The sequence below is a fragment of the Lepisosteus oculatus genome, chromosome 28, assembly GCF_040954835.1.
Source record: "Lepisosteus oculatus isolate fLepOcu1 chromosome 28, fLepOcu1.hap2, whole genome shotgun sequence".
Taxonomy (NCBI): Eukaryota; Metazoa; Chordata; class Actinopteri; order Semionotiformes; family Lepisosteidae; genus Lepisosteus; species Lepisosteus oculatus.
Genome location: NC_090723.1, coordinates 2,144,010 through 2,171,440, shown reverse-complemented (window position 1 = coordinate 2,171,440; position 27,431 = coordinate 2,144,010). Strand labels below are relative to the sequence as shown.

Below are 27,431 nucleotides of genomic sequence, written 5' to 3'. Positions count from 1 at the left end.
TTGCCTGCATACTCCCCTGCATTTAATACAGTCGAACATTAATTTAATTGAAGTTATGACTGCACAACTTTTCTATGTGTCTTTTTAATACTTTTTTATTTAAAAAAATAATTTATCATGAGATTGGCTGAAAAATCAAAAACATTTGTTTTGTGTGTGTCTGTCTGTTGTGGGTATTCTCACAAAGATCCAGACACTGCTAAGTGTATTTTATCAATACAGCAAAAACCAAAATGATATGAAGTCTTATGTATCTGTAACCATTTGTGACTTTGTGTTGCTTTCACCTTTTTAAGTAAATTGCCTACAGTATGTTTCATCTCACAGCATCAGTGAAACCTGCCTAACTGATTTGCCTTTGGCCAGATGATCTTTTTTAAAGTTCAGTGTTTAATTCTGTGTTGAAGGATTGCAGTATGTAACTGCAAAGGAAGTATCTCACATCTGACTTCAACGTGGGGTTTACTCCCAACATGTTAGCTTCTTTAGATCCAGTCCTGGTCAGGAAGGGCTTTGGGTTTCCATTCCAGTGCAGCTCCTAATGAGATAACCCAGCTTGTTACTGGCTACACTGAACAGCAACAGCTTCTCCAGGCTGCTTAAAAGAGATCTTGAAAAGGTCTGCAGACATATTGGCTCTCCAGGACCAGCGCCTGACACCCCTGTACACAGTACTACAAGATTTATACTGGATGAGGATTCTGTGTGTGAGCTCTTCCAAATAGTCATTTGTTGTTTAGATGTTTAGAAGAAAAAAAAGACTGAAACACTCTCAACTGCACTGTCCTCCAGCCGTCTCAGGTTGGGGTCCCAAGCTTGGATTTTTCCTGGTTCTGCATCCCCCCCTCCCATCCCCACTTGATCCCGTCCCACTTCAGAGCACTAACGCTGTCTGTGTGGCCTCCTCCTTCCAGGCGAGGCTGTGCGTTTCGGGCATGCCTCTTTCCAGGGCGGAGTGGCACAACTGGAAGTGCATGACTGTCTGCCCGAGGACGCTGGCGCCTACACCTGCGTGGCAGAGAACAAAAAGGGCAAGACCTCCAGCAGCGCAGCCGTCTGTGTCAGAGGTACTGGGCAGCTGGCACGGGGGTCGTCTGCAACTGCAGATCCTGCAACTCCAGTTGAGCTGGAGTTGCAGGCTCGTTCTTTAAAGTTGAGCTCGTTCTTTAAACGGAGCATCTACACCACTAGTGAGGAGCAATCAATGGCCAGTAGTCATATTAACAGAGAATATACAACTTATTAAATTCAACTTGTTTCAGGTACAGGGGATTCATGCTTACACATGCAACTACACACATTTTTGGAAAATGTTTGGAAAGAGCTGAAGTGTTCCAGTATACCAAGCCGAAATTCAGTTAAAACAATTTGCAAAACAGCCCCACAAAACTGGCGTTTGTCCTCCACGTGAACTGCAGCAGTTGCTACAAACATTCACCACATAATCGAGACAGCTGCCTTTCAAAACTCATGTGTTGACTGTGTCTGTGCACGTGTGTGCAGTTACTGTATCTGCACGTAGTTTTCACACTGATTATGTTGTGATCTGTCCATGGAAAAAATCTTTGGTCTGTCACTTGTAGATGAGGCATGGTTGGGGTCTTCTTCTTCTTCTTCTTTAAAGTTTGCAGAATCTTACATTAGTTGAAACGCCGTGACATTTAGGAACCACTGCATTGAAGAGGTTTTCATATCCTGCAGTGACCACACTGGTTCTGTGTTGTTGTTTCTGCTAGGTTAGGTGCTATTCTGCTGTTTCCCTTTGAGGAGGTGTGATTTGGCATGGTAACTAGTCCATCCAGTGAAATTTGATGAAAGCTTCACTCTGAAACTTTATTTGCCAAGAAACAATTGCTTACTGTTTGTACACATAACCAAAATATTCTTATTCTGCTTATGACATTTGGCTTGACAAGTGTATTTTGTTATGAGCATGCTGTCGTTGCATAAATACAAGCCTGTAGTATTGTATGTATTAGGTTTATGGTAATTTTTCTTACATCTGTATTTAGAACTTTATTTTACAATATATCAGTTTACAGTCAAGTGTATGTGCAGAACATTCCATTTTGTATAATGAAAGTATTAGTGGGTGCACATTATCTTGGATAAAGAAATCCAACAAGTGTGTCAAAACAATAAAAACAATAGTAACATTAAGCAAGACAGGATGTGGATTCCATTTTAGAAAACATTGAATTAGTTGAGAGAACAGAAAATGACCTTATTGGCAAACTAAATCAAAAAAAGATAATAATCATTACTGAAATATTTCTGGTCTGTTAAATCAACAGAGCATGCAGGATTCGACAGAAACCCCTCAAAGATGTTTTAAAAGCACACATCTTATATCCCAAGCAAAATTCTCTTTTTACAGACAGCAGGAGAGATTATCAAGGTCATAACAGATTATTTTTAATCTGTTTGTGCCATTTTTAAAATGAAAAAAAAAAATCCAGTACCTTTTACAGTCACCATTATATGCTGGTAGCTAAGTGCTTTTAAAAAAAAATGATATCAGATATCAGTACCACAGAAATGGAACCTGTCAAGTCTTGTCTGCTCCGCACAGATTTCGAAACCATCTGCAGGAACAGCAGCCCAAAGAAATGCCTTCCTGTCCTGAACAGCATCCCCAAGAAGGAAACAGCTGTGCCCCCCATGGCTGAAGAAAGCAATGGGATCTACAGGCATGGAAAGCCCTTCTGCACAGAGAGCTGGGGATCAAGGCAGGGGACAGGTACATGATGTCTAATGACAGACACTGTGTCAGCTTTGCCATGGGGACATATGGCTGCAGGAATGTCAGTAACTCTTGTCATTAATGTCATAATGCCATCATTTACCCAACTATCTTCACTGGAGAGGTGCAGTGCTGCAGGCTTTATGTGAGTTCATAGACCAAAAACACTGGAAACTAAAGTCAATTAAGTCTTAAAAAGATCAGGTGGGAAGCAAACCAGAAAGGTCTGGTGGACCAGTTTTCTAAACGTAATACTTTTACAGTGAAATTTAAAATCAATGCAACACACTATCTCTAGTTGTATAGAGTTGTTAAGCCTAATTCCAGGACACATTTAGAATAAATAGGTTTTTGCAGGTATCTGGAGACTTAATGAAACATACAGTATAGGAATGGACATTTATACCTAGTCATCTTTGATTAAATTAAAAAAGTGAAGATTTTCAAATGTGTAATAATAATACATATTAATCAATCAACCCCCAAGCACATTAAAGAACATTACATTAGATGATTTCAAGAGACTTTGAAAAGTACATTTTTAGACTAGACATACTGTAGAAGTGCCCAATGTGGGTGAATCTCTGATTTCTTTTGGGATGGTTTCTCAAAGTCCTGTTCACAGCAATAAAGGCCCTGCTGCTCACAGCATTTAGACCAGCATTTAATCCCCAGTCCTGATACAGTAGGGCCAGTGTATCTGCACATTTTCCAGGTGTGTTTAAAGCTAAAAAAAAACGACTGATAAAATTAATAATGCAAAACATTATCTGATTTAACTCATTAGGATTCCACTTTGAGTCCACTTTTCACACACTGGTCTTGATTCAGACAAATTTCTTGCAGGTTTTCTAGGTCTCTTTAAAGTACCAACACCTGAAAAACTGCTAAAATTGGTTGACTTCTATGCTGATTTAAGTCATTAACCACAAAAACCTGCAGACACAAAGGCCTGCAGCCATCCATGATCAGGATTGGACACCTATAATTTAGCCAGAAAGGTGATAAATCTGTCCTGCCTGAACGTGTTTAGTTTAGGGTCTCAAAATTCCAGTCTTCTGTGTCTGGAAAGGTTTTCAATATCTCCTGAAGCTATTAATACTGGGTCACCTGATAGAGGGCTGGAGTTGGGATCCTCTGGTGTAGGTGACCTGGGACTAGTTGGTAAATGTCTGAGCCTTAGAACTGGGATGTCAGTTCCTTAATTAATGAGCTAATTAGGATCCCCATTCTTGATATTTCTCATACTGAAACAATCTTCCATTATTAAAAAAGGTCCCTGTAGCACCAACAAAACACATGATTACTCCTAGACCTCTCCTCAAATCAGGGGAGAAAAGGGACTGGAGACTGAGAAAATTCCAAATTACTTTCAAACTGCAATATAGTGTCCTTGTATTCAGACAGTTTGAGTACTAGGAAATAACTGTAACTGTCTGTTACAGAAACCAAAGCCCAACCCTCATCTCTGTGTAAAGGTTGCAGCTGTGAAAATCAAACCCTTGAACAAACGAGAGGCCGTCTGACTTCAGCCACTTAACAAGCAACCTTAACCTTGATTCTGAAGGCCCGCCCCTTTCTGCTCTCAGCAGTCTGTTTGCTGTTGTCTTTGTAGGTCCAGTCACACCAAAAAGAAAAGCCTTCTCAGGAACAGGTACTGTAACTGGCACTGGGGGTTAGACGGTAATGTCATTTGGTTTACCATTAAAGATTCTGTCTGTGTCTGTTGCTTTTTATCTTTTACACCTCAGCGAGACTTTGTGTTGCCAAATTGAGAGGTAGCGGGAATGTCAGTCTCTTTGGACAGGTGTGCATTGTTAAAAAGAGATTGTTGGCTGGCTTGTTTTCTTCTTGATGTTACTGTTCCTGAATTGAATCAATTTACTTGAGCTTTGTTATTTCTGTTTTCAGCTTTGAGACTATTGTGTACTTTTAAAAATGTATCTCTAAAGGCTCTAATGTCTCTGAAAACAGTTGACATTGAACAAATTAAGAAATAAATAATATGAATTTTAAAGACAATGGGATCCCACCACCACAACTGTAAAGCCCCAGTACGATTCAAAAGTTCATTTCTCTGCTTTGTTTGCAATATATACAGTATACTATAGATTTGGTTCCCATTTTAATCATTGTTTCATTGCTACTAAATGTTAACGAGTACCTTAATTAGCATTTTTGTTCTAAAGGTCTCACCAGTTAAATGACCTTTACAGAAAATGACCTGTTTGTGAATGGATTTAAACTTGATAATTTCTTCTAGCATGTACTGACAGTGATTTGTGTATATGCAGTTTCACTTTTGGTTTTAATGAACGAGGTTGAGTGGAATATTTGCTACCAAAACCAATTTCACATCAATTTTCAGTTAAACCACAAGGCTGAGCATAGATTTAGCTGCAAAGTTTACCATTTCCCTACCATGGCAATTGATTTTCTATGACATTTTCAGTAACAAATTGGCATGTAGATTACAAAACAATTGTATATAATATTTTCTATCAATAACAGGTGATGAACATGATTATCTGTTTTATAAATAGCAGGTATGCATCTCATTTAAATTGATGAAGAAGACAGTAAAGGTTTGATTAATTCTGAAAACTATAAGGAAGTTTTACTTTTGCTAGTGTAAATAAAAACTTGATTCGTACTGTAGAAATATCACCAAGTGAAACTGTAATAATAGATAGTGGCTGCAGCAGATAGATCTGCAGTGCTGTGTGGTAAAAGTGGTTTATGGCAACTTTAAGGTGAAATGTGGTAACTGCAAACTGGGAATATTTTGGAGGAACCATCAACTGAATTCCAGCACAGTAAAAGGTCAGAAAGGCCATGCACAAAGCATGCCTCACAGTCTATTGAACTCAGAGATCAAATGTTTTTCTTATTCAGCCAATGGATTTCTGAAAATGAGTATTGATCTTGTATTGAATTCTGTTGCATTTTGTAACTTTAGATTTTGTATGAAACTGTGTTTTAATCAGCTAGGAAAGAGTCTCGGAGGGCGTCATCTCCTGTTAGTAAGCCTTATGAGTGTAAGTGTGGCTCTGCCCTCCAGTCACTGGCCTTCAGCTTTGCAGGCAGGTGTTGCTGAAACTCGGCCCACCCCTGTTCTCCCTGTCAGCGCTGCCCGTGCAGATCGTGGACTGTCCAGAGCGGGTGGAAGTCCAGGTGGGAGAGCGAGCCGAGCTCCAGTGCGCGTACCACTGCAGCCCCCCCGTCGCTGCCTGCTGGATTCACAACAAGCAACAGGTAGCGAGCATTACCGCCGACCTCTGGACGGGCTCGGAGGGGCGAGGCAACTCTTTAACCACAGGTCTCAGTCGATGAGAGGTTAAACCACACATGAGAAAACAGCTGGCTGTCATCTTCTGCGTTGAGGGTAGATTATGAAAGAGGCTGTAAGATTGTACTCTTGAGAAGAGAAACATGGGTTAGCGCTTGGTTCTGCATTGTTTATGCAACCTCTTCTTCGGTAATCTTTACACTGTGTCCTTTAAATTCTGGAACTGATAAAGTGATTTACTAATTATACTTATTCAAAAAGCATACAGGGTGCATACATTACCGATTTACCCACACTTTCTCTCTATTGGTTTAGTTATTACTACTTAATATGGTTGTTCCTGGAAGCTAAGCTGTACTTCCAGCTTTGTGTATAGCACTTTTGTCATTTTATGAAATTCATATTTGCATGATTGTTTTCCTGGTACTTATACGCACTGTAAACCTTGCATGTACTGGAAACTGCAAAGGGTGAATGCATCTGCTAAGCAGATTCATCGTTTTGTGGTGCTCTGTTCTGTCCCCGTCTCAGGTGGCTGAGGGACCTCGGACCCGTGTGGAAACCAGCAATAAGAGCAGCAGGCTGGTGATATCGGAGGCTCGACCAGAAGACGCGGGCAGCTACACCGTGCTGGTGCGTGACTGCCGAGGCTCCGCCCATCACAGCCTCGCCCTCACCGTCATCGGTAAGAGGCAAGGGCCTGAACCTCCGGGGCAGGAGTGCTGGGAACTCTGATCCTCCAGAGCCGCACACGGCCTCCTGCAGATCACACTGACCTAGTCCCTTGATCTGGCGCTTCCTGTATCTCTGGAAGACGTGTTTTAAAGGACATAAAACATTTATACTTTTAGAATCCATAATTGAAGTAAAACAAAACAGGAGACTGAGGAGTCTTTGACTAAGTGTAGCCTGGTCAATTCTTCTGACTAAGTAGTCTCTCTTCTCTTCTCTTGACTTCACACCACCTGAGCCTGAGTGTTGATACTGCTTCTCTCCTCCTCCCGCCTCCTCTCCACTCATTGCTTTTGTTCTTTATCTACTGCCGGTTTTCCTCTCTCCCCACACCTGAAGAAGGCTCCACAGTTGAAACGTTGTACCTTTTCTTCTCTTTTCACCATGGAATAAAGCTTTACTTGTTCCCTTGCAGCCTACAGTATGCATGCTGACGCAGCTACCTGCTTGAACTAAGTGTGGCATATGCAGCTAGAAACAAACTTGAGAGGAACTGACCCTCTGTCACCTCGCATAACCCAAATCACACAGCCCAGACGAGCATCAGACCCACATCCCACATTCATGACTGTACTGTTTCCACTGGGGATCTATTGGCTCTGTCACTGGTTCTGTTCCAGATCGACCCCAGCCCCCGGCGGGCAGGCCTTTCATCTCCCAGCTCTGCCTGACCTCCCTGGTCCTCTCCTGGTCGGGGCCCTGCTACGACGGGGGCAGTGCAGTCACGGGCTACGTGGTGGAGGTGAAGCAGGTGGGCCCTGGGAAGTGTGGGGGCTGGACTGAGGTGACGGACCGCTGCAAGAGCACCTCCTACAGGGTGCGGTCGGGACTGCAGACTCTGCAGGAGTATCGCTTCCGGGTGAGGGCCATCAACGCCGTGGGAATCAGCCAGCCTTCCCAGGAGTCCGACACGGTGAAAATGGACAGCGAGGAAGGTAGCTGATGTCGTAGCGGGCCTGGGATTGAGTGATTAGCCCTGTTTTTCTGAGTGTGATGGAGTCAAGCAAGTGATTTGTATGTCGGTGGATTTAGATGTTTGTGTCCCAGTAAGGTCTGGGTTGAATCTCTGTGGGATGTGTCTCTTATGTTTACAGTATGAGTATGGTGGGTGCCTCGAAGAGGGAGTAAGAACACTTAAAAAATGTTATGAATTTGGTTCCTCTTTTCAGTTTGGTTTCAGTAAGCTTGTTCTCCTTAACATTGATGCTGCGAAAGATTTATATTAACAGAATCGGGTTCGTTTTCAAATCCATTTAATCTAAGATGCCTCCAAATAGTCAAGCACAAGATTAATTAAAAAGTTTGCCCTTTCAAGGCAAGGTATGAAAACATATTGGTGGTTTAGTTAATGTCTGCAGAAACTGTTCAGAAGAGAAAACTGACAATCCTGCAGACTATTAACAGTGACCTCATTGTCTCAGTTTTAGGGGAGCTGCAAGAGGAGGAGGACCCCCAGTCCTACGTACATGTCACTATCAACGCCACCCAGAATGTCACAGACCAGTACAACAAGCTGGAGAAGCTGGGAGTGTGAGTGTCACCTTGCACTGAACTTGCCTGTTTCTTTACAAGGCCTGGAGAAGCTAAGCCATTAATGAAAATGTTTTAGGCTCAATTGGTTAACTCTCCAGGGTTATAAACATAAGATACCTGAATGTTTCTATTTCTTAACTTGGTATGTTCCTATGTTTATCTGAGTTGTGAAGCAAACCGTTTTTAAAGTGCAAAGAGAACTGAGGGCTCTATAACTGTTAGAACTCTTTATGGCAACAAATGAAACCTAGAGTGTATTGTAAAAAGAGAAACTGCATGTGTTTTTTAAACTAGCCCTTTGACATTTTCCTTTATAAAGCAGATTTATTTCTGGACTAGCTGGATAGCCCTAAAATGTGCAGTATAATGTTTAAAAGTAAAGGATTTCATAAATGAAAACTGGCATGTGCATGCAGAAGATAATCCTGATTAAGAGTCAAATTAAAGAGGTTCTTTAAGCCAAGCTGCAAAAGCAGTTACACATCAAAATAATGGACACAGAGGCAAGATATTCCTCAGCCGTATATAGAACAGTCACCTGTAGTCCACAGTCTAGGTTTACAGTATTTCAGCTCAGCGTAAATATAATAAATAACCCTTAAAATTGTATATAACGTTTTCCTGGATACTCCACTTGAAGCGCTTTGCAGCTAGTGGGGACTCCCCTTCACCACCACCAATGTGCAGCCCCACCTGGATGATATAATGGTAGCCATAGTTTGCCAGTTCGCTCCCCACAAATCAGCTATCACTGGGGAGGATATTAGCGTGATGAAGCCATAATAATTGGGGATTATTAAGAGGCCATGATTTGTAAAGTTCAGAGTGAACTTTGGCCAGGACACCATTTTAAGACCATTTTGAGAAACACCCTGGGATTTTTAATGACTACAGAGAGCCAAGGTGTTACTTTTATGTCTCGACTGAAGGATTATGAAGGGACATTAAGACCCACACAGAAAGCAGGGTGAGCTCCCCCTTGCTGGTCCCACTAACACCTCTTCCAGTACCAAACTTAGTTTTCCCTTCCAGGTACTTGCCAGACTCACCTGCTGAGCTTCAGTGGGCTGCCAGTTGTAAGCTGCAGGGTGATACAGCTGCTGGCAAATGCTCTGTAGTCCAAGGGCTTGAACCTGGTCTCTCACCAACTGCTGACCAGCAACCTACAATATGAGCCACAGCGCCACCGAAAAATAAAATAGTACAAAGCAGTAGTAAAAAATTAAAAATAGCGTGACATCGATCATGAACCTGAATGTAAGAGAGAGGAAATTTGTAAGCATTCCATATTAAAACCAGGAACATAAAGTTAACTAAATCTGGTGTAATGTAACTGAAATGGGAGATGTAGATTTGGCAACCCATCTAAAAACAGGCTGTTATTTTTATAAATAATACCAAGTTGAAATGCCCAATTTTATTGTTGCAGCCCAAAGGACAAAGCAATTATAGATTCTGAAAGAGATTAAAGCATGGGTTTATTTCTCAACATCTGGCAGCAATTTTATGCTGTTGACAGCGTGACGTCTAGCCGGTGTTGGGTTGATTACAGGCTGTGGCCTGCTGATCTTGTTGATGCTGTGGGGATGTGGTGTAATGCATAAACTCAGTCAAGTTTTCCACTGGTCTAATACAACTGGTTTAGCTAGAATGTCTTTTCTGCACCTGCTGGAACATGGTGGAGTCAACAGTGATGACGAGCGGCGTTTCCGATATAGTTCAGTAATTTGGATAATTTACTATTTATTGGCTTATTAAGATTGACTTTTATGTGGAGACTTTGGACTGGGATGCTGATATGGTGAAATTTAGATTTTATGTAAAAGGCATTAGTCTTAATAAGACTTTCACAATGAGAGGTTTCTGATTAGTGTTATGTCTATAAAAGCTGTTATATTTCCCACCAGCCTTCATTTAGCAGCTCCTCTACATTGCCCTGCAATTCCCGTTGACAACCATATAAAAGAAAGTCACATGATCCCTATTATTTTTATATGATACAACCACACATATGGGCCCTGCTGCTCTATGAAGTGAGTATGTAAATGTCGCAGCAGTTTGTCACTTGCACTTGAGTCAAACGTCTACTGGTTACAGACTTTCCACCCTGACCTTTAGTGAGTGGGAGGACTTGACAGACAAGGAAAACGCAAATATCTCCTCTTCACGCTCCAGCAGAGTAACAGTGGGGGTTTTGCTGCAAAGGAATGTTCTCGTTTCACTATAAATATGGTATTTTAAACTCAAGGAAGAAGTCATTTTTTGTACCTGTTCTGTTACTGTTTTTCTTGTTTCACAACAAAATGCTAATTTATGCTGAATATCATCTGTGTGCATCAGGATAAGTGAACAAGGCATACAGTAAATCTCTAGAACACTTGAGGGACCTTCATTAGGTATAGTGCAAGTATAAAGTGCAAGTAATTTACAATTTATTTAAACTGCAAGGCAAACACACACTATTGTCAGTAAATTAGAAGCTTCTGACATGCTTAGCTCACTTAGTCGGTAGCTCCATATTATCTCCATCTGACATAGTGGCACATAGTTTGTAAAACTAGGCCAAACCGTCTGTTTGAGATGTATTAAAGGAAGCAAATCCTTTGACTATCAAATACTGATACTGGTGGGGGGGGGGGGGGGAGACCAGGAACTGAGTTGTAAAAGTACTGTAGGAGGAGGTGAGTTACTGACTGTGTCTTTTGCAGGGGAAAATTTGGCCAAGTGTTCAAGATGATGCACAAGGAGACGAACCAAGTGTGTGCTGCAAAGTTCTACAAGGCACGCACCTCCAAGGAGAAAGCAGCCGCCCGGAGGGAGATCGAGTTGATGAACTGTCTCCACCACCCCAAGCTGGTCCGGTGCCTGGCTGCCTTCGAGAGCCGCAGCGAAATCGTCATGGTGATGGAGTAGTGAGTACCGAGGGTGAACAGTGTGGGTGGGAGGTATGCTTGCTCTTGACAGCCAAGTGAATGGATTGAGTGTTCATTTTGGTGTAACGATCCTCTTTGAAACTTTAAATGTCCGCCATACGGAAAACCTGTGTCAATGCTGGATCTGTATAAATGTTTTATGCTAGATTATGACTGCTAAATTCCCTGACATTCCTTGTCCTCTTCAGCAGTGACTGTTACAAAAGGGCCCCAGTGCATTTCTTTTTGGCTTTTATTACATTTTAATCTTGAATTACTTCAACCTTTTTGTTAAATTAGTCATGAGAACTACCAATTCTTGAATATCTACAAAAATAGATTACATTTATCTTGGAGTCTCATAATTTTCCATTATTCGGTCTGGGTGGTGTCTGATGAGCAGTCTCATGTAATGTTGGAGGCTGCCAGTGTCTCTGGAACAGGCTCTGGTTCTGACCATGAGTGGTCGTGATGCCTGTCTCTGCAGCATTGCTGGAGGGGAGCTCTTCGAGCACATCGTGGATGATAACTTTGAGCACACTGAGCCCACCAGTGTGCGCTACATGAAGCAGATCCTGGAGGGGATCCAGTACATGCACCGGCAGAACATCGTGCACCTGGACCTCAAGCCAGAGAACATTGTGTGCGTCAACATCACCGGCACCCTCGTCAAGATCATCGACTTCGGTCTTGCTGACAAGCTGGGTAAGTGGTGGCACAGCCCTGGGATTGTTGGAAGATAGGGCCACAGCTATCTTCAGGAGATGATCTAAGACCAAGCTCTTCATTGCTGAGCTCTCCGATTTCAAACAATGTCCAATGCAAAATGCGGCCAGCAGAGTTTATTATTTCTTAATCTGTTTGTTCAGTCACTCCATTGGCTACCTTTTGACCTTAGAATTCCACTGAGAGTAAGCTTGGTCTGATTAGGTAAAAAGGCAGCTGCATATGATAATGTTGAAATCAAACAGATCCACTCTATTAGTTTGTGCTTAAACATAATGATGAACCTCATACATAACACTCTTATAAGGGAGAGGTCTGGTAGAGAGCATTCTAATGCAGATTTTGTGTTCATCACAGAGTATCTTAGTTTACAATAACCCACCATAACATGGGTAGTTTCAGCAATGTTGCGTCAAGATATTATTCACGTTCGATTATGTAAATGAGTTGCAAAACCCTTTAAAGATTTAACAGGATTAGGATCCCTGCAGGCAATAACAGGCCCAAATCCTGTTAATTCCGTGGCTTTCAACCAAAGAAAGGGAAAGGCTGTTTGGTTTCGATGTTAAAAATATAGAGTGAACTGTCAAGATTTAAACAAGACTCATTTAAGTGAGGCCTTCAGAGGAGAGGGCAGGAGGGATGCCAACCAAGAATCCACTTGACAAAGTTCTGGACTGTTTTGTTAATTTACAGTTCTGTTGCAGTCATGTTTAGGCAGTAAGTCAACAATAAATCAATTCAGAGAATGCAAAGCTACAGTATGTTCTCTCCCTTACACTAATTTGAAACAATCTGAGATGTAATGCTTACTATGCGTTGCAATGTTTGGGTTTTGCAAAAGTTGTTTTTCACAGTTTTTGATTCAGGTTAGTTAGGACTACACTTTGATTATGTAAAGAGACCACTACTTGCACAGTTCCGAATGACCTCTGTTCTCTAAACTAACAAATGTGAGTACTGATAGAAATTTGGCACCTGTCATTAAGCCAGTTCATTTAGTGTCATGTGAACTCCCTCATCAGTGTAGTCCTAAAATCCACCCTGTAAGTTCTTAAAGTCCAAACCCGTTGCTGAACTGTTCCAGTCGGTCTTCATATGTACACCATGGGAATTCAATACTCATTGCCCTTAAGCATCAAACAGAATGCTTCAGGTTGGTTTATTAGCTCCTTCAACTGCTCTGTCATTCGAGCTGTAGCTGAAATATGTGACCATCTCATTTCCCACAGCCCATATTGTGAATTGTCGCACGACTTTGGAAGAACCTGGGTAGACTCATCCGCATGAATCCCTCATGCTTCTGGTTTACTGTAATGTACAGTAAATTCCTACGAAAGGCCCCACTTCAAAGCCTCTTAATCTGGACATTCTTTCAGTTCCCAGTTTCATGGGCTTTTCGGTTGGTCACTTGGCTTTTTCTTGACAGGGTCACGCCTTGTTGCAAGATCCAAGGAGGATCTCGATATTTGGCTTAATCCACCATTTAGAATTTCTTGACCCTGCGCAAAGTGTCTGTGGAGAGCAGGATATTCACACGCTGTCCTGACAGCTCTTTGGCAATCCGACATCCTGAAACAACACGACCAACTTTAAGCAACTTGGCAGTGTTTTATGATAATCATGCTAGTTTCTTAGAGTTCGATTGTAAATAACGTACAATTTACTAAAAAAAAGCTACTGACTGAAGCCTGTAACTAAATTTGAAGCATCTGACATGCTTAGCTCATTTATATGGCAAAGACAGTGCTGTTTGATAACTATTTCTTGCCAACAGATTACAGAATCCTTTTTTTTTTTCAAAACTCCTCTTCTGTAGTTCAAGCAAACAACTTTGTTGTGCAACAGTCATGCTGTTTCTGATTCCGTCTTTGTGAGTTTTTAAGAATTCTGGAAGCCTTAATGTGGGCGTCAGATGATTTTCATAAAGGTGTCATTGTTTCAGATGTTCTGTGTCCAGCACTTTTTTCTTGTGATCTTGACAGGCAAGTTGTTTGTATAGGGGTGTGCTGTATGTTGTATCCTTTAAAGGAAACATCCATCCAATTACCTGTTCAAGGTGGAGCTTGCTGACTGGTGATCCAACCATTAAAATTAAATCTGGCTATGCGTCTCGTTGAGCCACTTTTTCACAGCCAGAAATTGACACAAGGCTGTTTTTTATCATCTTGTCACTATAATCTTCTCACAGGAATAACATTACTGTATCAGCATTACTCTCCTTCATCTATTCTCAAGTTAGTGAACTACGGTTTTAATAAAATAAAGGTTTCCTTTGGTTGCTAAGGAAGATAAAATAGATTTTCTCTTGTTGGGGTGGATGTGTTCAGTTATTAAGATCATCACAGAGAGTTGATCCGGTTTGAAGTTATTTACAGAAAGAATACCTGCTGAATGAGACATCCCAGCTAGGGTGGTCAAGTGATGCAATTTATATGCGTGCTGGAATAAATATTTCCTTTTAGTAATAATGAAAAAATTGCACTCCACTCCAAATAAGTGGATGATGTTTTTTCTGCCCATCAAAAAGTGAGCAGACTGGATCTACCTGCAAATACCATCTGTTCTATGTACAGTAGGTTTACTTTGTCAAATAATCAATTATCCTAATACCTTACTTGGATTTCATTTTAATCTTGTAGGACACAACATTGTTAAACCTAGTTGCTGATATCTGGTCTGTAGTTTTGACTGCAAAAATCAATAGTTTACATGACTGGAATTCATTTTACGCTCGCCGATTTTGATAAAGAGGCCTGGTTAATTGAAAGAATTGACTGTGGAAAAACATTTCTGACACTTTGAGGTGCTGACCATAATAGTTGGCCCTTTTCATTCCATCCTCTCTTCAATATTCTCGACTTGAATAGGGGTCTCCCTCAGCCTTCTCCTCTGCTTGGTCCGATTCCTTCAGGCTCTCAGGCTGTCCTGATCTTCCTGTAGCCACAGAAAAGCAAAGGGTTCCAGACCACCTGCTGTTGTATTGAGAAGTTTTCTTGTCCTGACTTTTACTTCATGGTGTCTCAGCCCCTCAGTGTCATGTGACCTTAATGTTGTTTAGGAATGTAAACAGAAAAGACTCTGTTGACTGGCTGGAGATAAAGGACAACACCTCTCCAGTTGCTGATCTCTGGCTGATACTGGAGTGAGAATGCAACCAGTTTTCTGTGCACTTGACTTTCCCCCTCCAAGTAGTGCATTTGTGTTAATTATGTGGAAGGTACTCTTTTTGTGAGTGATACAAGGGCACCATGGTATCTTGTTAATTATGACCCCCTTGTTGCAGTGCTTTTCTACAAGGGTGGAGAGAGATTAGGAATGCAGTATTTTGTATTTGGTTTTTCAGAAAGCAGAAGCGGTAAATAAGAAAGATGACCTGAGCTGGTAGGAACGCCACTGCAATCTGCAGCTCTTCAGTTGCCTTCACTTGAAATGTATTTTCCTTCTTTCAGATCCTAAAACTCCATTAAAGGTGATGCATGGCACGCCGGAGTTCGTGGCTCCAGAGGTGATCAGCTTTGAGCCAGTGGCTCTGGCAACAGACATGTGGAGCATCGGGGTCATCTGCTACATCCTGTAGGTCTTGCAGGCCTTAGCTCTGCAACATATTCTTGCTCCTACAATGTGATAGCTTGGCTGGTTCCTAATCGGGGTGCTGGTGGCCCACACACCTGTTTATTAAGCTGTTACTCAATTGAACCTTTCTTCCACTTAATAGAATTTCTTTGAACTGTTTGGCCGTCAGTGCTGAAATATTTTGGAGGTTGCCTTTCATTTAAACTATTTCATTTAATTAGACAGTAAACGCCAAAATTTATAAGCAAACAAACCTGCAAATATTCCAATAAGGCAACTTGTTAGCTTATCTAAAGCTTCGGTTGGGTAGTTAAGCTTAGCTGGCATGAAAACCATCAGGTGTGTGAGCTACAAGGACCAGGACTGGGAACCTCTGCTTTAAAGTCAGTTTTTAAAACATCGGAACATTACATAATCCCGTAGTTCTCTAACTGTGACTTAGCTATTGCTTTTTCTTTTCACTCTTCACCATCCTGAAAAGACTGATTTAAGTGGGAGGCTTGCTAGACTCACTTTCAAGGCGCTCATGTAAGCAGTTCATTGCAAGGTCTCTACCATCATACAATGTCACTCACAGCTGTTGGAGAAACATTTATGAATGGGCAGCAGCTTTTTTGGAATGTGGCTGATGCAAGTGCTTCTGGCACAAGAATGTGTGGAGGAGCTGTGTGAGAGTGTGTGGTGGACTTGGTTTCCCAGTTTAAAAACCTACCAATGCAAGGAGACTTATCAGAGCTATTACTTGCACAGAGCAATGATGCTAGAGCCCTGATTTTTATCTTTATTAATTGTTGCTAGATAGACTGGATACTAAGTGCATTCTCATTTGTGAATCTGAACACTCTTACACAGTACTGGAGGCCAGGTAGATGTCTGAAATGCAGCTTCTGCTAACTTGAGTAGGTGTGGTCTTCCACAACTTTGCCCATCAGCATTGGAAGGCATGTGTAAATTACTCACCTATAATCATTACATATTATTATAAACTGGAGCATAATAGCAGTATTAAAAGATAGATTGATATTTACACACCAATCCAAAGGCCGATTTCGGCTGTGAACTTTTTCATATAAATCACTAGATTTATAATTAGTCCTTTCCAGTCAGCCTCATCACCAGATTGCTGCGATGAGGCTAGACTGAGCAATTTAATAATTCAGTTATCAGCTCCAAATAGGTGTGCAGACTGTGTAGTGCAGACATTAAAGATGGACAAGTCTGGCCTGCTTTCCTAGGCTCCCATCTTCTGGCCATTCTCTGTAAGTGCACTTTTCTAGTCCAGTCCCCAGTTCCATTGCTGGGGGCTGTGGCCTGTATCTGGTGGCTCAACTGTGTACTGAAGTTAGTGATAGTGGTCTGGCTTTCATTCTTTTTTCCAGACTGTCTGCACAGATTCTATATTTAGCTCTTGGTTTTACCTGGAGCTCATGCAGTTGACAGGCAGAGATATGCCCTGAGAGCATGTAAAGAGCACGTTTGGAGCATGTAAAGAGTGAATGTACTATACTTAACGCTTTTTCTCTTTCCCCTCTCTCCTCCCTCTGCACAGACTGAGTGGTGAGTCTCCATTCCAGGGGAACACTGATGCAGAAACACTGGCCCTGGTGACGGCAGCAGCGTGGGAGTTTGATGAGGAGAGTTTTGATGAAATCACAGACCTGGCCAAAGATTTCATCAGCAGGCTTCTCAAGAAAGACATGAGGTTAGCCCACAAGCCCTTCTGCTCCTTACCACACCAGCTCAGCATCCTTTTTCCTATTACAGAAAGGAGAAACGTTGATGTAGCTCCTGAAATGTCCTGCACATTCTTTTCCAGATCCAGTTCAGTATTATCAAGAGCTTTGTAAATGCTCACGATGATGGGGATAGATGAGCATCCCAAAATTATCTGATCAAAATCGATACTGAGACCCAACCATCACTTGCAAATTTAAAACCTATTGCTTAATGGCTTTATAGTCAAAGGAAGATGGTCAATGATTCAAGTAGTTCTGAAATTATTGGTAGGTTTCTTTGTTTCCAATTGACTAATATACAAAACAGCAGTTTCCTTAAATTATCCTGTAGTTCCTGAGGCCAGGAGTTACTGTGCTGTTGAGGAAGAATTCAATTCTAATTCAACCATTAAAAAGTCATTAAAATCCTTCACTATTTTGCTTTGACCTGAAATTCCAATGAAAACTCTGTATACAGCTGTGTATCCCAAGGATTCCATTGATGAATGTCAATAGACTAGAAGTTAAACGGGTATTCTAATATTTGAAGTACTCGTGGAAGTAGAAGACATTACTATATTAGGGGATATATGGATAAAAAAACTGTTAATTAGTTTTAAAGGCAGATGGTGGAGAAAAGCACCATGTAATGAAAAGCCATGCAGGCTCCTCTGATGGAGAGGAAAATAATTGTTCTCAGACTGGACGAAGATAACCGTGACATGCAAAAGGGGTCATTTTCAATTGATTTAAGAACCAATCCTACGATTATAAGTAGGGTGACCAATCCGAATGCGAAATGGCAGAAAATATCGCTGAAACCTTATTCTAGCACTGAAGCTCTCTTTGAAATTCCCAGAAAGGGAGATCCTTACAGCCACTGCTCTACACCCTCCCGTCCCACAGGCGCCGGATGTCCTGTGAACAGGCTCTGGCCCACCCTTGGATGGCCGCGTTCACTTCAGTAGACCCCCGCTCCACCAAGAGCCTCTCCAAGGAGAAGATGAAGAAGTTCCTGGCCAAGCAGAAGTGGAAGGTACTGTATCTGGTGGTGCGGGTGGTGGGAAGGATTTCTCACTGGCCCCTCTCAGTCTGTGACTCAGAGGGCAGTGCTTAGACACACTCAACAGAGATCGTCTTCTCTGTTACCTTGAATGTCCTGTATTTCCACTATTTCTTGTATTTGACTTATTTTTTTAATATCCTGAATTTACTTCATCACCTGTTAATACATGTTTCTAGTGCACAGATTCTTTATATGACACTGGGAAACTGGTCAGCTGTTCAGACCAAACCTGTGTCTGATATAGAAAAAGTATTGTTCAATTAATTTGTGATCACTTAAAAGATTTGTTCCTATTTGCTGAGTATTTTTCATTGAAACCATTTGTTTGTAGTTCAGTTCCATCTTTAGGTTCCATTCATTTTCTGAATGGGTTTGTTTTCTCTTGGAATATGTTTTTAGTGGCTGGTGGCTTACAAAGTTTTTTTTGTTCACTGTTGCTTTTTTTAGTTTTAATTTCAAGCTGAGCTCTGCCACTTAATTGAAATCTTATCATGTCTAAGTGATGGTGCATGACTTTTTACAGCCCTGATATTACAGGTTTGAGCCTGTGCCATATCACAAGAGTATGACCAGGAATCCCCAAGCAGTACAGCACAACTTGCATTGCACTGCCTGAGTAGGGTGTGTGCCAATCACATGCCTTCTCAGTTTAGGGGAATATAGCAATCCTGGGGAGGTTTCCGCTATGTCACCTTTTTAGTGTTTTCTGTGTCATCTTTCCCACAGTCAGTGGTCTTCTAAGGCACCATCTATTGAGGTACAAAGATGAATTGCCATCGTTGCGGAGGATCTATAGGTCTGGATTCTGCACCCGTGGCACCTGTGATATGGTTGTAGCTGTGCGTCGGTGATGTGCGGCCTTTGCTCTGAGCCAGGGTTTGATTGCTGTCTCTTGGGCATACTTCCCAAAAGGCTACCCCCCACACCCTGTTGGAGAGTTAAATCCTAGTGAGTGTAACAGGCTCATGTACTGTAACTCTTAAATGCTGGGTGAGGAAGCCTGTTTCACGCATCTCTTCTGGTCTCTCAGAAAACAGGAAAGGCTCTGTTGGCCCTGAAGAGGATGACGCATCTCTCCAGCAAGGCAGACAGCCCCGAGTCCCCCAGCAGTCCTCCTGACCGAGAAAGTAAGGACAGGCTTTGCAGAAACTCTCCGTTTTCACCTTCACGCACACATGGTCGTATTCTTATATTATTAGGGGGAAGCCAATTGATTCCTAAACTATTTTTGTTTGCTGTTTCAAGCTCCATCCAAATAACACGCTTCTTCAAAAAGCTCAATTTAGAATTAATTTTCAGCCCCTTGAATGAAGATAACACTATGAATGAAGCCTACAGTTTCTACATACTGGTTTTGTTTGGTAGCAGTTTGACATAAGTAAATTCAGAATATGCTTTAAGAATTATTGTTGCAAAACGTTTCAGTCCCCCCTTGTCATTGTTAGAAGTGCAATGAATTTTACCGTGTTCCCCTGCTCTTCCAGAAGTGGCCCTGAGCCCAGAGGAGGAGCTGGCCCTGCTGTCCTTGAAAGAGAACTTGCGCTGTGAGCCCCAGTTTGCCACTCCACTGAGGGATGTCGCTGAGCCTCGGGGTTCGACAGCCCATCTGAGCTGCAATATCATAGGTAGTACTGCTGTCTGCCTTGTCCACGCCCATCCATCATGGCTTCAAAGCTGCACAGGGCAAAGCTGCAACCATTGGTTAGAATGTGCTGAGCTTCTGCCATTTCCCACAATTTGACTTTTTTTAAAACTAAATAGGTCGTAGTAGAATTTGCCATCTCTAAAAAGGAATAACTCTCAGCCTAATTGTTTAAGCGGTTCTTTAGTTAGTAAGAAAAATTGTGCAAACTAATTGGGACTTGTTAAATTGTGATGCTTTGTCTTATGAAAGTGGAAGAAAATACTGCTCCGTATTAAAGCTATGGGATTCCCTCCTGCCTTGAGATAAAACATTTTGCAAGAGATGTAAATTCTGAATTCCACGTGTGGAAAGCAGTAGAAAATGTTTCGACTGAAGTCTGTTTTTGCTGCGTCTTTGATTTAGGTTGCAGAGACTGAAACATCTTATAAACCATTCAAAATAAAGACTGTGAATGCAGTGTTCTACAAGAGTGACATACTGTGTAGGCAGAACCTGACACTTTTATTCAGACGTTGAAACAGTTTTGCCAAGTGAGACCCATGGCAGGCTCTTTTTGGCTGGACTGGAGCTGAGGATTTGCTGCCCTGTTGGCTACTCTCTAACGCATTTCCGCCTTCCTCATAGGGTATCCTGACCCAGAAGTGTTGTGGCATCATGACGAGGATCCAATTAAAGAAACATTGCGTGTCCAGATTAATTACACGGAGAACGGACAGTGCTCCCTTATCATATCTAATGTCCAGCCAGAGGACTCGGGGGTTTATTCCTGCAAAGCTACTAACAGCCTGGGGACAGCACAGTCTTCAGCAACACTGACCATCTCCTAGAGGGGCTTCAGGAGGGGCAGATGGGAGAGAGTCCAGGCTGTTGAAGGGAAGGACACTTCAAGAGGGGCCAGAGTGCAGTGAACAAGCACCCACTCGACCATATTTTAGAAGTAAGCAGTGAGGCTCCAAGCACTATAGTGCTGTTGTAGCCCACTCTACAGCTCTTGAAATACTGCGCCCTGGTACTTTCTTGACTTTCTTTCCATGGTTAATGTTCAGATAACGTCTCTTGCTAGTTAAAGGTTGAGATTCATCCTGCAGTGTTTTCCTGAACGTCTCTCCTGTTCTACGTTTTTTGGCTTGGGGAGTGCACGTGGTCATTTACTTTTGACCTCTTTCACAAGAACGTAAAAAACAAAGACTTTGACTTTTCTGTTCCCTGTGGGTGCCTACTCATGGTTATATTAAGGGAAGTCTGGCTTAATACTGAGCTCAATACCCTCTACCCCACAGCCATCACCTCCCTCTCAAAACTTGGACACTTTAACTAAAGCTGTACTCAAAGCTTCGCTGCAATGCATTTTTAGTAACCAGTAGTACCAATATATACATAGCACATGGCCACAATTCTTAAGACACAAACCAAAGAGTTCTTTAAAGACAAGGGCATTTTAAAAAGTTTGTTGTGTTTTATTGAATTAAATTTCATAAAGAAACATGGCTGACAGAATATGGAGGTTTCCCAAAGACCAGGAACCCTTTCCAAAGTGTGGTCTTGGCAATACTGCATGAAAAGCTTTCTTATTGTGCATTTAAATGTAACATCCCACTTGGATACTGCTTGACCCTGAAAGGTTGTATGATATTGTACCTTTAAGCTTTGTTTACAAATAGCAAAACAAATGTACTATGCATCCTTAGCTGATGGAATATTTTACACTGGTGGTAATTGTTCAGAATATTTAGATGTCCAATAAAAATATTCTGAAATGAAATTTGTAACAATTGGGTCCTATTTACAAAATGCATTCTCAGCCAAATTTTAAAATGCTATGGAATCATGAATTACTTTACCTTGCTAACTTATGTATTCTCCAGTACACCTGTTAATCTCACAAAATGTATTCCTTATTTCCACTGGTTAATAGATAGCATTTAAAATCGAAACAAAAACTTAATACAAACCCCCCCACATCCTTTTCAGTACCTGGTTAGGGGTGGTGATGTGTCAAGCCCTTCCCTTATACCAAGACTACTAGTGGATTTATTGCTGTCCTGTAAATAAAGCCCCTGGTTTAAGGTGAGGTTTCGCAATCTCTTTCTTGTTCTAGGGTGTTCAAGCAGTAACCCAAACTCAGGTCTTATTACACTGGTAACATCATGTCGACCCTCTGCTAGTCCACCTTACTTAACTGTACCTTCCGGTTCCAAGATTTATCTTTCTCATTACTTTGACTTCAGTCAGTTTGGGTTTTAATGTTCGAGTCCCTTAATCTGCCTGGGCATTGTCATTGCTGGTGCATCCTCACCCTACGTGTTTTAAGGTGGCTGGAAGCACAGCCGCACCTGGAGGGAGACCAGGACTGCCTGCTCCTACTGGCAACCCGGGTGGCTTTGGGGGAGCATCACGTGGGGCTCAGTGAGTGAGCTGAGGACGCAGAGCCGCGGATATGCCAGCCATTACAGGCCGCAGCTGAAATCGGTTTCCTTCCCTGCGGCGTTCTGGGAGCTGTGCCAGGCTGATGCCCACATGGTACCGTTTCACCACCCAAGGCAGGAGCCCATGGGCCCATGCAGCCTTGCGGAGCGAAGAGTGAGGAATGCCACTAGATATCTCGGAGACCCCTTTGAGATTTTGCCATTGGATTTGCGGGCTACCTTGGTGAGGGCACCACTGTTCAGGAGGAAGATGGCTTTATTCAAACCCTTGAAAATTCATGGAAAATGTGAATTAACTTTAGCTTAGGAGGGTAATCATAAATGGGGAAATTTTAAGCTAGTACAAAACAATTTAAGAAAAAAGCAATTGATTTATGAGGAAATATTAATTAACCACTAGAGGGCAGTATGATGCAGCTTAGAATAAAGTTGAATAGAAATGGCAATTCTATTTTCGTGAGGCCATCTATTCTGACGTTTAATTTCATTAACTCAATTTAAATAAGGTTAATTTCTATTGCTATTAAACAAATTGGTTTTCATATTTGAGTTTGTAGTGATCTTTTCTGCCCAGAAATTGCTTAAATTTTAACAGTGATTGTTTAAAACTTTGACAAAGTATGTAACTGTATCTCTAACACAATGACCTTTTAAAAATATACTTATTCCACAGGATACTCAAAAATGTGCTTATACAGTATTGTGTATTTGAAAGATGTCATTTTAACTGCTTGTGGGATGTGTTTCTAGAAGTTGGCTTCTGTTTTAATATTTCTAAACGGCACGATGAAATATCCCCTTGGTGAAAGCTGGTCATTTTGTCATCCCACAGGAGATTAATCATTTTAACTCAATCGAGCAAGACAGCAGTACTCTTAGACTACTAGAATTAGTGTTACAGTTTAACAAGACATTAAATATGAACATCATTAAAGTAGCAAAACGTCTGAAATAAGCTTCTCGGAAATGGAGTGTGAGGCTGTGGTTCTGCTGGTTTAGTGAAGGGCTGTTGTTTACTTGATGAAGAAGGAAAAAAGGGAAATTTTATTTTTGCGGTCTGTTACAGTGCCGTTGTTGCACTCAAACTCTTCAGAGCCACCAGGCTGCTGGTTTTCTGAGTTCTGAGTTCATCACATAATTTAGTAGACAATTCACATGATGAAAGTGAATTGTTAAAGGTGGTGGGTGGGATACTTTTTGTATTTTGGGATAAAACCATATAAAGATGTGCAGTATGAGAAATATGAAGTGCACCACATTGTGGCCGAGGGAGATTAGACCAGTGAAACGCTGCTTGGAAGTTGAACATACAAGTCTTGTGAACTGTTGATGATCCTTTAAAAAAGGGAGTGGGCTTTGACACAGGACAGAAAATCCAGGGGTAGCTAGAAATAAACCTATTATTTCAGCATCCAAAAAAGGAAGATGTGGGCACATGTTCTCATCATGTTTTTCAATATGTAAATCTACAACATGTACGTGCCCCATTTAAAAGTGAAGTGTTTAACAGTTAAAGCAAATTGTTTCTTGTACAGTAATAACATTTTGTATGTCTGAATCCTGAGCATACTTGGCTTGGGGAAGGAAATTGCCTCTAGTTTCTCAAAGTCTTGTAAAAATCTCAACATAATGATCCAGTATGAAATAACATTGATTTATATTTAAAAAAAACTGAATGTTTAGAGGAATATGTAAAAGGAACATTTTAAATCATGGATACAGCCCAGTGGCTGATTCAGAACAAGCACAGCTCAGAAGTCAACTCTTTCTCATGTGAACTTAATTTATCCTTTTATTTAGAGATGTATATATTGAGGTTGAAGAAAATTGCTGTGGGTGCCATTTAATTTAAAATATGGTTTTATATGGTTAATTTCTTCCTAGTTCATTCAAGCAGATATCAGTTGCCATCAGAGGTTAATATCAAGACCAATTTCTTTTGCATACCTTAGTGGGTGTAAGGCAGGGGGTATCAACATACAGCTCATGATTTATTTAAATCCGCCTTCCAGGGAAATCTCATTACTATGATTCCTTCAGGTCCTTTAAGTACAGTCAGGACGAAAAGCACACAGAGCTCTTATTGTCAAAGAAGCCAGTTTTAAAAACTAGAACAATGTTTACTGTATAAAGCATCTTTTAGGTCATTAATCTTGAAGCACAAAAATAAATATTAAAATATTACTCTAGATTGCTCAGTCCTTTTTCTTGTTAGAGCAGCAGTCTCTGTGCTTTACACTTTTTATCTTTTTTTGTTTTGGTTCAGAATTCTCTGCAGTTCAACACCGAGATGCCCTGTCCTCAAGCACACCAGTTATCTAGCATCAACAGGTACAAGCAGCTAAATTTGTGCTTAAGGAACAGAGGAGCTAGTCTACGTACTGCATGATAAATCTAAAATTGGATCCTGAGAGACTGACCTTTCATTTTCTGGAAAGTTGCTGCAAAAGTTTCAAAATGTGACCACCGGACACTCATACCACAGTGTTGATTACATTATCATTCAGCTGTTCTTTCTAGCTTGCTAAATGCCTGTTCCCCTGTTGTGTGTGATTTTCATATGCAGTCTGTAAAGCACAATTATGCAAAACTCAGAGTTCTGATAGTTGCCCACAAAGTAAACCCCTTTTTGATGGTTTGTGGGCAATAATTGTCATACATCTCAACAGTTTTATTATGGTCTACATGTCTTTAAGATAGCACCACTGTGTAAAGGTCTCTTGCTCTTATTTTGTGCTATTGCAGTATTTCAGGGTGTGACAGGTGGTGGCTGTGCTCTTTGCTAGTTCTGCAAGTCAACACGAAAGCATTGTCTGCTATTTATAGTGCCCTTCTGCTTCTCACCAGCAGAGTATCTCTGCTTCTTTTTAAACCATTCTTTTAAATGAGCCTATTTAGCTTCAGAGGGCTACACCTTCAGCATGTCTCTTATTTTAGCACCTGAAATGAAAGCTTTCAGCTAAACCACTGCATTCAGATCACCTACACGGGGACAGCAGAAAAGCTTCTTGCTTTGTCTTGTCAAAGGTGACAAGGCAGAATTGTTAAATTTCGAATGTACAGTACCTGTTGTATACAAATGGCTGTTCTCTATGAAATCCTAAAACTTGAATAAATGATTGATGTACATCCCTTGCCTTTATGTGTTTAGCACTAACAGAATATAATTTATCAGGGGCCCGCTCCCTCCTCATAATCCAAATGAATCCTAGATTTATGTTATCCATCTTACCAGGAGTAGCAGAGAATGTAAAGAATTGGGCTTATTTGCTACTAATATCACATTAAAGTGCACAGAGTCTTTGTATTGTATTAATTAACTATTGGCTGTGATATGCATTCAGGTCATGCCTCTTGTATAACTGCAAAACACCTCTTACTCTTTTCAAGAAGCACGTGTATTCAATTTGAACATTTGTTTTGTGTAAGTAAGAATGCTACAGTATTTGTCAGTTATTAGATATTATCAGGAGTTTCAAGGACTGTACAAATTTTAAACTGCTATTTGCCCATAGTCCTTTTTCCTAGTTGTTGCTAGTTCAAGCACCGCAGTACTGAGAATGTCAGTGTCTTAAGATAAAATGAAGGTGGAATTTATAATTGATTCAGAGCTTCTTAAGAAAGGGACTTTAAGAAAATAAAACTGTTGCAACAAAGTTTACAATTCTTACAAACAATACAATTCTAACATAAAATTGTCCATTATCAATCATTTTATGTTGGAAAATGGTCGTTTAGGCTAGATTTGAAACCAGGATTGTCTGCTTTTGCTTTCATTTTAACTGAACTGTAAGCCATAGTCAAGTAATGGTGCCTTTACTTTAACTGATGGTTTTCTTAATTTGATCTGTTTTTTTCGCACTTAAATATTTAGAGTGCTCAGGGTGCTTATAAAATACTTTACTTGAATTATACTAATGTTCTAGGAGAGGTAAACAATTAAAATGTGCTCATTATACAAATCTTTGTTTCGCCTAAGTGTTAAATTAAGTCTCAAGGATTCCTGCTGGGAAGCCTGGTTCTAAGATTAACGAAGATGAAGCTGGAAATCCTGGTTTTAGTGCTAAAGGAATCAACCAGCATGTTATAATCAAAACTGTTCTTAAAATGCAATGTATTGAACATTAATGTAGTTTTATATATTTATACAGATCGGTTGAGTAATGATTCCCAACAATTTAGAACTGCAAAACAGCATTTCTCATAAGAACCTGTAGCCTAATAGCAGACTATATGCAGTATATTCTAGACTGCAGTTGAAGAATGTGGTGACATGGATGACTGTGGGATACAATAGTCAGAGGACAACAATCTTTTAGAAATGCTCTAAATGTTAACAAAGACATCGAAATAATGCTTCCAATATGACATGGAAATATTTAAGGTGATTGCTGCATGCACTTTCAAGATTGTTTCAAAAGCATTTTTGTTCTGGAATACTTTAAAAAAGCTTGTTAAAATTCGCCTGCATGGAGCTTTTGTTAGCTCTTTGTTGAAGCTCACTCTGCACATTTTCATATTAGAGGCTATTTGCATTTTGAGGATTTTGCCACTGCTTGGTTATTCAAATTGCTGGTACCTGTTGCATGACAGAGCAAGGCTTGTGGGCGATTTATCTGTTCTGGGCTCTTTTCAGAGGACCCTAGGAAACATGGCAGAGATACCATACAGGCTGTTCATTTTTTACCAGTTAACCCAAGGAAATGTAATGGCTGTAAAACATGATATGCAAGCTTAACATTGCCAGGGGCAAACAGTGGTGGCTGTTTCTGGTGTGTTATGACTGTGTTCAGTACATAGGTGTGCATGGAGGAGCATGTCATGGCTGAGGAATAGCAAACCTGCTGCTTGTGTTGGTATAAATTGTCATAATGTCCTGCCTCATTAACATTCCATTGTTTTGCATTTCTTTGTCTCAACTGGTAAAGGCAAAGCTCTACAGTACATCTGCAGGAATACAGTTGCTGTTGCCTGTGTACTTGCAGTTTTCAAATTATGCTGGATGTGTCAATGCCAGTAAAAGGCACTTTTTGGGGGTGTTGGTTCTAAGTGTGGTCAGCGTGGGGTT

At 41.0% G+C, this 27,431-nt stretch overlaps 1 protein-coding gene across 1 annotated transcript in view; it reads left to right on the top strand.

Moving 5' to 3' along the window:
* The window catches only part of mylk5 (myosin, light chain kinase 5), a 56,969-nt gene extending 34,951 nt beyond the window's left edge, over nt 1-22,018 (top strand). The window contains exons 10-24 of the mRNA XM_015361977.2: nt 915-1,067; nt 2,573-2,740; nt 4,359-4,397; nt 5,871-5,998; nt 6,564-6,717; nt 7,385-7,699; nt 8,186-8,294; nt 11,006-11,209; nt 11,697-11,914; nt 15,388-15,511; nt 17,061-17,213; nt 18,133-18,262; nt 19,323-19,419; nt 19,777-19,917; nt 20,562-22,018. Of these exons, the coding sequence (XP_015217463.2) occupies nt 915-1,067; nt 2,573-2,740; nt 4,359-4,397; nt 5,871-5,998; nt 6,564-6,717; nt 7,385-7,699; nt 8,186-8,294; nt 11,006-11,209; nt 11,697-11,914; nt 15,388-15,511; nt 17,061-17,213; nt 18,133-18,262; nt 19,323-19,419; nt 19,777-19,917; nt 20,562-20,764 (2,336 nt within the window). The 3' untranslated portion in view covers nt 20,765-22,018. The remainder of the gene's footprint in view (nt 1-914; nt 1,068-2,572; nt 2,741-4,358; nt 4,398-5,870; nt 5,999-6,563; nt 6,718-7,384; nt 7,700-8,185; nt 8,295-11,005; nt 11,210-11,696; nt 11,915-15,387; nt 15,512-17,060; nt 17,214-18,132; nt 18,263-19,322; nt 19,420-19,776; nt 19,918-20,561) is intronic.
* The last annotated feature ends 5,413 nt before the right edge of the window (nt 22,019-27,431 follow it).